At 43.4% G+C, this 10,154-nt stretch overlaps 1 protein-coding gene across 2 annotated transcripts in view; it reads left to right on the forward strand.

Annotated features, from left to right (window-relative positions):
* blm (BLM RecQ like helicase) overlaps nt 1–10,085 on the forward strand; it is a 56,324-nt gene extending 46,239 nt beyond the window's left edge. For both annotated transcript variants that reach the window (XM_060853070.1, XM_060853071.1), the window contains exons 20-22: nt 1,002–1,124; nt 2,686–2,887; nt 8,614–10,085. In XM_060853070.1, coding sequence (XP_060709053.1) covers nt 1,002–1,124; nt 2,686–2,887; nt 8,614–8,761 — 473 coding nt within the window. In that variant the 3' untranslated portion in view covers nt 8,762–10,085. The remainder of the gene's footprint in view (nt 1–1,001; nt 1,125–2,685; nt 2,888–8,613) is intronic.
* The last annotated feature ends 69 nt before the right edge of the window (nt 10,086–10,154 follow it).

The raw sequence follows: 10,154 nt of genomic DNA on the forward strand, positions 1-10,154 counted from the left end.
GTGCTCCCCCACTGACACCTCAGTCACCTGCCCTGCCTTATTTCCCAAGAGTAGGTCAAGTTTTGCACTTTCTCTAGTAGGTACATCCACATACTGAATCAGAAACTTTTCTTATGTACACTTAACAAATTCCTCTACATCTAAGCTCCTAACACTATGGCAGCCGCAATCTATGTTTGAAAAGTTAAAATTCCCTCCCATAACCATCCTATTATTCTTTCAGATAACTTTTAGGGAAATCTGCTGTCCAGGTCTCATCTCCAGACTCATGGCAATGAGAATCTTGACTCCTAACTGCCCTTTGTAATGGCCTAGGAAACTGCTGAATTGAAGGTCGATTAGTGATGGGTAACCAATGCTGGTCTTGCCAGTGAGGCCTCATTGTGTGAAATGACAAATACAAAGTGAGAGTATCGGCCTGGATTTTGTGGTCAAGGCTGTTCTGTTGTCACGATAATCAGTGTCTTCAGAGATATTGAGATGGTAATGACAGTCAGCAGTTTGAATACCCTTCAACTCAATGTGAAAACCCTTTACTTTCATATTTCTCTGAATGCTGGTTGAATATTCATCATGCACTCAACAACTTGTGTTTTATGACAGGGCAGAGCCCGTGTTTAACATTGATCAGAATGATTAGTTTGCTCTTATGCAGCTTCACAAAACATCAGTCGAACCTTCTGTTTATTTTTGCAAAAGTAAATGGCTAATTCGAAGCTGCAAAGAAACAAAAGAAAAAATAATTGGAACAAAGTTATCAATAGTTGAGATCCTGACAGGAAGATGTGTAGTTCCTGTTTCCAAGCAATTAGTTCAGCACAAAGGTCCCAGTTGCTTTTGAGGTTCTCTGTATTTTAGGCTGGAATTGAAGCACAAGCAGGTCAGCCATGATCTTATTGAATGGCGGAGCAATTCTGGAGACCCAACTAGCCTACTCCTGCCCCTAATTCCTGTGTCCATACATGTAAAGGATGTTAACATGTTTGATGTGTTTTCTGCAGAGTCACTGTCATCGGACCCTGAAGTCCTTCTGCAGATTGACGGAGTCACCGAGGACAAATTGGATAAATATGGAGGTGAACTTATCGAAGTTCTCCAGAAGTACTCTGAATGGCAGTTGCCAGGTAAGTGGGAGAGACTTGCCTTTACGTGTTAAGATTCTTCAATAGAAAGTAAGGTGCCTTTCTTAACTCATCCCCAAGTGTACTTGAGCGCTAAAGTAATTTCAGTGCAGCTGAGGTTTTATTTGGAGAGGAATAATAAGGTTTCATACTGCTTCACTAATCACGTTTTCAATGCTGCAAAGGACTTCACTTTTATATCTATGCAAGTTCACAGAAAATCACAATGTTTAAAAACAACTGCAATACAAACACACTAATGTATTTATTGAGGGGTACAACTGAAAGCAGAGACATTGTGTTTTATCATACTGAGCATCTAGTCTGGGCTGGAAAAGCACTGTGCGTGTCTGTGCACCCTAAGGAGAGAGCTCACCACCTTCACCAGGACCATTGACTCCGTCAATGACACTCCCATTCCGTCAATGAATAAAAAGGTGCAAAATGCTGGAGATTCACAAGGATGACACAAAAATATAAGGTTATACCAATCAGGAAAAACTAAACAGGCCGTATTCCTTTCTCAGCTTGACTTGATTTTATTATTGAGATTGTAACAGGATTGAATACAATGTAGAAAAATGATTTCCACCCGTGGAGGCATCTAAAACCAGGGATCATGCATATAAGCTAGTCACTAATAAATCCAATAAGCTATTCATGAGAATCTTATTCAACTACAGAGTGATGAGAATGTAGACCTCGTTACCACTGAATAACTGAAACAAATAAAATGAATAAACATGAAGAAGATAGGAACCTAAGGCACTACGGGTGCTGGAAATCAGAAACAAAAACAGAAAGTGCTGGAAAGACCTCAGCAGGTCTGGCAGCATCTGTGGAGAGAAATCAGAGTTCAGTGGACCCAAAACAATAACTCTGTTACTCTCCACAGATGCTGCCAAACTGTTGAGCTTTTCTAGCAATTTCTGGTTTTGTTTCTGAAGGAGATAAGACTGTGTAGAAAGATATGTTGGTATTCTCACTTGTCTCCCTTCCAGCAAGCATCACAATAACCTGCATTTATTAAACCCGTTTCATGTAGTGAAACATCCCAAGGTGCTTCATGGAAATGTCAACAATCAAAAAAAGATTGGGATTTTTGGGTGGGTGACCAAAAACTTGGTCAAAGAGGACACTTTAAGATGTCTCTTAAAAGAAGTGAGAGGTCCTAGAACCTAGGTAGCTGAAGGTCATGGCAATAATTAAAATTGGAGATGTGCAAGAGACCAGAATTAGAGAACTGCGGAGATTTTGTTTTGAAAGGGCTGAAAGATGTTACAAAGATAGGGTAAGGCTATGGGGTTGGCATTTGTAGATAAGGATGAGAATATTAAAGTTGAGGCATTACCGAACTGGGAGCCTATGTAGCCAAGTGAATACTTGGGAGAGTGGTGATGATAGGTGAATGGGGTTTCATATCCAGGCAGCAGAGTTTTGGATGAGCTTGAATTTATAGAGGATCAGAGATTGAGCTCCTCCTAGTGTGAGTGGAAGAGATTGTGTCGGTGATGTTCACTCGGTAAATGTCTTTCCCCTTTCCTATTTCTCAATCCGTTTACAGAGGAGGAAGCATTTGAAGCTCGAACTTCTGACAGTTGGATAGACTGTGGAAAATCTCAGGAGGAGGAGGAGCAGTGCGAGGAAACCTCGGTGTACTTCAATAAAAACAAAAATACCAACAGCAGAAAACGGAAAAAAGGATCCTATTACAGAAGGACAAAGAAAAGGAAAACTGGATACAATAACCAGCAGCCTTCAAAAAGGTTCGCATCCAATTTCAGATCATTATTCCTCACTTCACAACCTAGTTCTGCTGTTAAATATAAGTGTCTTATCAGCTGTGAGTGTGTGTGTGATACCATTATCTGTTTGAAGTACATTTAAAGTCATGCACAGGATCAGAAAAAGGACAGGTTTGGGGATCTTGAATCAAGACCACTGCAGCTGTTGTTAAGAGTGGTTCAATATTTGTGTGAGGGGGTGTGGTTCTGAGGACTCTTGTGTTCTGTGATTTTGGTGAAAAATAACTAAAGATGTCAGGCTGCACCAGCCTTAACGAGGGGTAATGGAAGATTGTGTCCAGTTGGGATGTGAATTGCCACTGAGTCCATGAGAATGCAGCGTGTCAGGATAAAGGAGGAAACGTGATAAAAACCAAACAAAGGAGGAAGGAAACAAAACATGTAGAGCAAGATGGAAGCAGAGGTCATGGTCGAACATTGTTGAATTGCATTATATGAGAGAAAGATGTAACACCGTCCCTTTCAACTCGGCCTCTACTCAACTTAGCACTGAGATCAATAACGACCATAATCTCTCCCTTCAATCTTATTCCAATGACACAAGGATGAGACATTTAAAATGGAGGTGCTGCCAGGTAGTGAGCCAGGGGAGGTCAGTGAGCGTGGATGGTGAAGACAGGGAGGAATGGGTGATTGGGACTAGATCCGAATTAGGATAGTGACAGCACGTTTTGAATGAGCTCAGGTTTGTAGAGTTTGTGTTAGGAATGAATTTGCACAGTGAGTAATTCCGTGCTGAAGTCTTAACTGAGCAGTAAATATCCCCATTCCAAAGCAGTGTGTTCAGGGACTAATGTTCCTGAGTAATGGGAAGTTCGTTCAGAGGTTCAGGACACCCCAACATTCCCAGCTGAAACCTGGGCCTGCCAGTAAATCCCTTCTCATAAACTCCAGGTGCTTCCTGTTGACAAGTCCATTGTGGTTCTGTGAGGAATTCCTTGGCTTCAGATCCTGGTTTGCTAACCATCTCAACAAACTGCTTCGATTGCATGATCCCTTTCAGAATCTGTCTCTAACTGTAAAGGGTAAAGATTCAATCATAAAACACCCAGGTATTGTCAGATGATGCGTGTCAACACATCATGTGTGACCCTGGTGAATCAGAGCGCTCTGAGATTGATAAAGTATCCGCTACATTGATGACTGCATTGGCGCCACCTCGTGCTCCCATGAGGAGGTTGAGCAATTCATCAACTTCACCAACACATTCCACCCTGACCTTAAATTTACCTGGACCATCACTGACACCTCCCTCCCCTTCCTGGACCTCTCCATCTCCATTAATGACGACCGACTTGACACCGACATTTTTTACAAACCCACCGACTCCCACAGCTACCTGGATTACACCTCTTCCCACCCTACCTCCTGCAAAAATGCCATCCCGTATTCCCAATTCCTCCAGCTCTGCCGTATCTGCTCCCAGGAGGACCAGTTCCACCACACAACACACCAGATGGCCTCCTCCTTTAGAGATCGTAATTTCCCTTCCCACGTGGTTAAAGATGCCCTCCAACGCATCTCGTCCACATCCCGCACCTCTGTCCTCAGACCCCACCCCTCCAACCGTAACAAGGACAGAATGCCCCTGGTGCTCACCTTCCACCCTACAAACTTTGCATAAACCAAATCATCCGCCAACATTTCCACCACCTCCAAAAAGACCCCACCACCAGGGATATATTTCCCTCCCCACTCCTTTCCGCCTTCCGCAAAGACCGTTCCCTCTGTGACTGCCTGGTCAGGTCCACACCCCTCTACGACCCACCCTCCCATCCTGGCACCTTCCCCAACCACCGCAGGAACTGTAAAACCTGCGCCCACACCTCCTCCCTCACCTCCATCCAAGGCCCTAAAGGAGCCTTCCAAATCCATCAAAGTTTTACCTGCACATCCACCAATATCATTTATTGAATCCGTTGCTCCCGATGCGGTCTCCTCTACATTGGGGAGACTGGACACCTCCTAGCAGAGCGCTTTAGGGAACATCTCCGGGACAACCACACCGCCCTGTGGCCCAACATTTCAACTCCCCCTCCCACTCTGCCGAGGACATGGAGGTCCTGGGCCTCCTTCACCGCCACTCCCTCACTACCAGACGCCTGGAGGAAGAACGCCTCATCTTCCGCCTCGGAACACTTCAACCCCAGGGCATCAATGTGGACTTCAACAATTTCCTCATTTCCCCTTCCCCCACCTCACCCGAGTTCCAACCTTCCAGCTCAGCACTGTCCCCATGACTTGTCCTACCTGCCTGTCTTCCTTTCCACCTATCCTCCTTTCCACCTATCCACTCCACTCTCCTCCCTGACCTATCACCTTCATCCCCTCCCCCATTCACCCATTGTACTCTATGCTACTTTCTCCCCACCCCCACCCTCCTCTAGCTTATCTCTCTCTACCCTTCAGGCACTCTGCCTCTATTCCTGATGAAGGGCTTTTGCCCAAAACATCGATTTTATTGCTCCTCAGATGCTGCCTAAACTGCTGTGCTCTTCCAGCACCACTAATCCAGAATCTGGTTTCCAGCATCTGCAGTCATTGTTTTTACCTAAACTATCCATGATTCCAACCCAAATTGGCGATGTGTCAACTGAAGAAATTCCATCATTTGTGACCTCTGACACATGAAATCTCACCAATGAAAGTGCCTGGGGCTGTGGTGTTTGAAGATTTGTTGATGGATTTTAAAAAACGGAATGCCAAAGAAAATATCATTAATGTCAGGTAGAGATAAAAGCTTTTCCACAATCTGTGCGTCAGGAACTAAACCAAAAGTACAGCAGATACGTGATCTCAAGTCAATCACAGCTGATGAAAGCTATTCTCCGTATCGAGTTTATTGACCAGAGAATCCCCACCTGGGCGTTTATTCTACGTGTGTTTGAAAATATTTTGTCTCTCGCTTATCGGGACAAGTGCAAGAACATCAAATTTGAATGTTCCTCCAGTGACTCTGGGTGAAAATCCTGGATCTCCCTCCTAACAGAGTTGGGGGGGGGTGTACTCACACTAAACAGATTGCAGAGGTTCAAGAAGGCAGCTCACCCCCACCTCCTCAAGGGACAACTAGGGATGGCAATAGATGCTGGGTCCAGCCAGCAACACCCATATCCCATGAATGAATTAAAGGAAAGCAATTTATGGAGCAGTAAAATGCTGCAGCTGTTGGAAATTTAAAATGAGATTTTGCAAAAAAACTGGATAGAGCTCTAGGGAGAGAGGAACAGAATGATCGTTTCAGGACAGTATCTGTTAGTCAGAATTAAAGAGAAAGTGAAATTAGAATTTTTAAGCCGGTGACATGGGGAAGGGACAGGAAGATCGAAGCAGAAAGGCTGTGATAGGGTGGAGGGCAAGAGCAATTATGATCATTAGACATAGGAGCAATACAAGGCCATTCAGCCAGTCAAATCTGTCTGCCATTCAATGAAATCACTACTTTTGTTATGTTTTTGAACTTTTGTGTTGTTGGGATTTTCTGTGCTGGGTGTTGCTGAGTGTTCTGGAGCCACAGGAGGTCTATTCACATTTGTGTCTGAACTCAACTCCCAAAGATTGTGTAATAGTCCTGATCATTCACTCCCATTGCCTCAAAACTGAAATGGCCGCATGTTTAAAAACTCAAACTTTTGCCACGTAACCCTTATTTCTTTCTTTTTCTCATCCCTCTCTTTCCAAACTTATTCCCACTCTGGTAACTCGGCCACTTCACCTAGAGAAGTAGTATGAACAGAGTATATTATACAAACAAACCACAAGATCGTAATTGTTGTTTTCATATTGCTATGCACGTGGGCTGTGCCCTCTGCTTCCAGCTGGTGAGGGCGTAAACCTGGTGTACTCTAATCTGTATTGTACCAAAGCAGACACTGGAGGGAGCCATTTCACAACATTCTGAATTTTTAAAGTGCTTTAGAGTGGCACCATCCACAGGAAAAACATACATTTCCAGGGATGGGCCAGAAAACCCCGTGCACACATCATGTGAATGAATAAAGAAAATTAAAATCTACTGCACATTATTATGTTCTCAATAGTCAGATCTGGACAGGACTCCTAAAGGAAAACATTGTTGGCCTTCGAGGGATTCACCAGAATGAGACCAAAACTAAAAAGGATTAAATAGTGAGGGCTGGTTCCAAAGGCCCGGTTTTTAGACTCTCCAGGATAGAAAGTTGGGGGGTGATTGGGTGGAGATGTTTAAGATGGTTGAAGGATTCATAGAGTATGCAGAGAGAGAGGCTCTTTTCTCTGGTGCTGGCAGGGAGAGGGCAGATTGAGGGACTGCATGTAAATGTTAGAGCCAGCCTGTTCTCAGTGATGTCAGGAAGTACCTCCTCACACATGGGAGCGGAGGTCTGGACATTTTCATCAAAAAAGTTGTCTTCCATTGCAGATTATTTGGACATGTAAAAAATGATTGATAAATCTTTGTTAAACAAGTGTATAATGGCAGGTGAACTGAGTGAGGATGTAAATCAGTCATTGATATCTCAGTAATACAGGCTCAAGGGGCTGGGTGGTCTCTTCCTGCTCCTCAGCTTGACGCAGCGAAACACTGTCAAAACCCAGAATCAGTAACTGCAATCAAACACTGAACAGACACTTCAGTCACCATGTCTGCACCAACCATGGCCTGCACGTTATCTGTATCCCTCTATTCCCTGGCTCTTCACGTATCTGTCGAAATGCCCTCAGTACTAATGCTCAGACAGTGCAACATTCCATAAGAAATGGGAGTGGAAGTAAGGCTGTTTGGCCCATCGAGTCCACTCTGCCATCCACTCATGGCTGAAGGGCATTTCAACGCCACTTACCCGCGCTCTCCCCATATCCCTTAATTCGTTGTGAGATCAAGAATTTATCAATCTCTGCCTTGAAGGCATTTAACATCCCACCTCCACTGTGCTCCGTGGCAATGAATTCCCTTTACATTGATCCTCCAACAGTGTAACTGTCCCTTCGTACGGACCCGAAAGTGCCACACTTCACTGAAGTTCCCGTATTGGAGCACCCCTTCAGTGATGACACTGACAGTGCAGTGCTTCCTCAGTACTGACCTTCCGTTGGCATGGGACTCCGTACTGACACTCCAACAGTACAGCTCTGGAAGAGAAGTGAGCAGAGTTGGAGGTGTGTTGCTGTGTGGTATGGAAGGATTGTGTCCATGGTTAAATGCATGTGGTTGTCTTTGGATGTGTTTACCTGTGTATGTGGGAGGTGAATGTGTTTACGTGGATTTATGTTATGTAGGGGGGGTGAGTGTGTGTGCTGTGTAGGGGTGTGTGTGTGTGTGTGTGTAGGAGGGGAATGTGTGTAGGTATGTGTATATACAGTTATGTGGAGGGGGTGAGTGTGTGTAGGTGTGTGTTATGTGGAGGGGTGAGTGTGTAGGTGTGTCGGTATATGTTATGTGGGGGGGGTGAATGTTTGTGTTGTTTGTGTGTTATGAATAACTTGTGATTTTGTGCAAAGATCCTATGTTTTTCAGGATGTGAGCAGAATTCCTCGCTCTCCTTGAATAGTGCCTTGGGATATTTTCCATCCACCTCTGTTAGCTTACAGTACATCAGCTTAACATTATCTGGACAATGTTTTATTTTATTAGTTTTTGAATATATTTGTCTGTTACGTGGACGTAAGGCAGATCTATGTACTAATTGTTCTAATTTATTTTAATGTAGCTCCAACACAAAGTTTGCAACAACTTCAAAACATTCCAACCCCAGGCCAGCCACAGGCAACAGGCGCCCAGGGGTAATGCCATTACCTGTTCCTCGCAGCAACATCAGCCAACGGCCCTTCCTCAAACCATCATACTCATTTAGCTGACCTTTGCTGTGACCACTGGGATGTGTGCAGTCTTTGAGACATTTCTGCGATCTCAGCTGATGGATGTTTCTTGGATGTCGTTTGAAAAGGAAATTAAGTCCAAAGCATTTTGTCGAATTGTGAATTCTAAGACAGCTGACCGAGGCGGGGAAAAGATGTTTCAGATTTAAGGTGCTCTTCACTGCTGACTTCAGCCTGTATCATTGTACTGAATGACGTCTTGCTGCATTCTGTATGGAAGCCGGGAGGAATCTTGTCGAGTGATGTCCCAGTTACAGCGCTGCTGCAGTGATCAGTACCCCAATGTACATTACATTGGCACTGAGGCCACAATGCAGGTTGCAACATTTTATTTAGAAAAGGAATTAATTTCTAAGATGTGTTGGGTCCACAGAATATTTGCCTTTGTGGGACCAGGCTGGAATTCTTGTCCAGTAAAATGCTGTCTTTGCACTCACTAGATATCTGATCTTAAAGTTACTTTATTGAATAGATCTGTTCTTCTGACAGTCTGTAATTACACTTTGGATGAATTCAGCAATCCGCTTAGATCAATTTGTTGCTAAAACCTGTTTTTTTAAAAACATTGCACGTAACTGCATTTCATCCTAAATATACATAAACTATTCTCAAACTATATTTCGGTCTTGAAGCTTGGTTTACATATTTTACAGAAATTGCATTTCTGCTGCAAACTTCAATGAGATTTTGTGTTTTAGTTTGGTTTTGAATAATAATAATTTTCCCTAATCTTAAGTTCTCAACTGGAAGCATATTCTGGAATTTCACTCTCCTTTAACATCTCGAACCCTATTACTTCATCATGTTCGCAGGACCTCGTGTCCATGGCTGAAGTATGTGACTGCTGGAACTGTTGCAGGCTAATGAGCTAATTTGCCTCCCCTCATATATTGTCACGCACTGCTCTTCCCACATCCACCTCACCCAGAAAACTGCACGATGAGAAATTCATTCTTTGATCTGTCATTCTATATGGTGCCAGTGTATATCTATTTCATTAATGTAATGTATTACAGTTTGCAAGAAGGCATTTTGTGTTTTAAATTATGCAATAAATATAAGGTTTCATTTTTTTTCCAGTCCTGCGGACTGTGTTTAAACAATAAAGGACCTCTGGGCACTAGTGGCTATTTGCAAAAGTAGATGAAGTTTGTCTTAGAGTTTTACTGTACTTGTATTTACTATTTTGTACACATCTGGTAATAGCTATTTTGTGTCCGTAGAGAGTAATACCCAATGATGCATATGCCTCACTTGTTCTGTATATACTTTTCAGTTGATTCTCTGCTTTTAAAAAGTAAAGGGTTGATGTGGATTATAGAGTGAATTTTGATTGACAGGAACAGTGTTATTTGAATCTCTTGCTGTTGTA

The sequence above is a fragment of the Hemiscyllium ocellatum genome, chromosome 39, assembly GCF_020745735.1.
Source record: "Hemiscyllium ocellatum isolate sHemOce1 chromosome 39, sHemOce1.pat.X.cur, whole genome shotgun sequence".
Classification (NCBI taxonomy): domain Eukaryota; kingdom Metazoa; phylum Chordata; class Chondrichthyes; order Orectolobiformes; family Hemiscylliidae; genus Hemiscyllium; species Hemiscyllium ocellatum.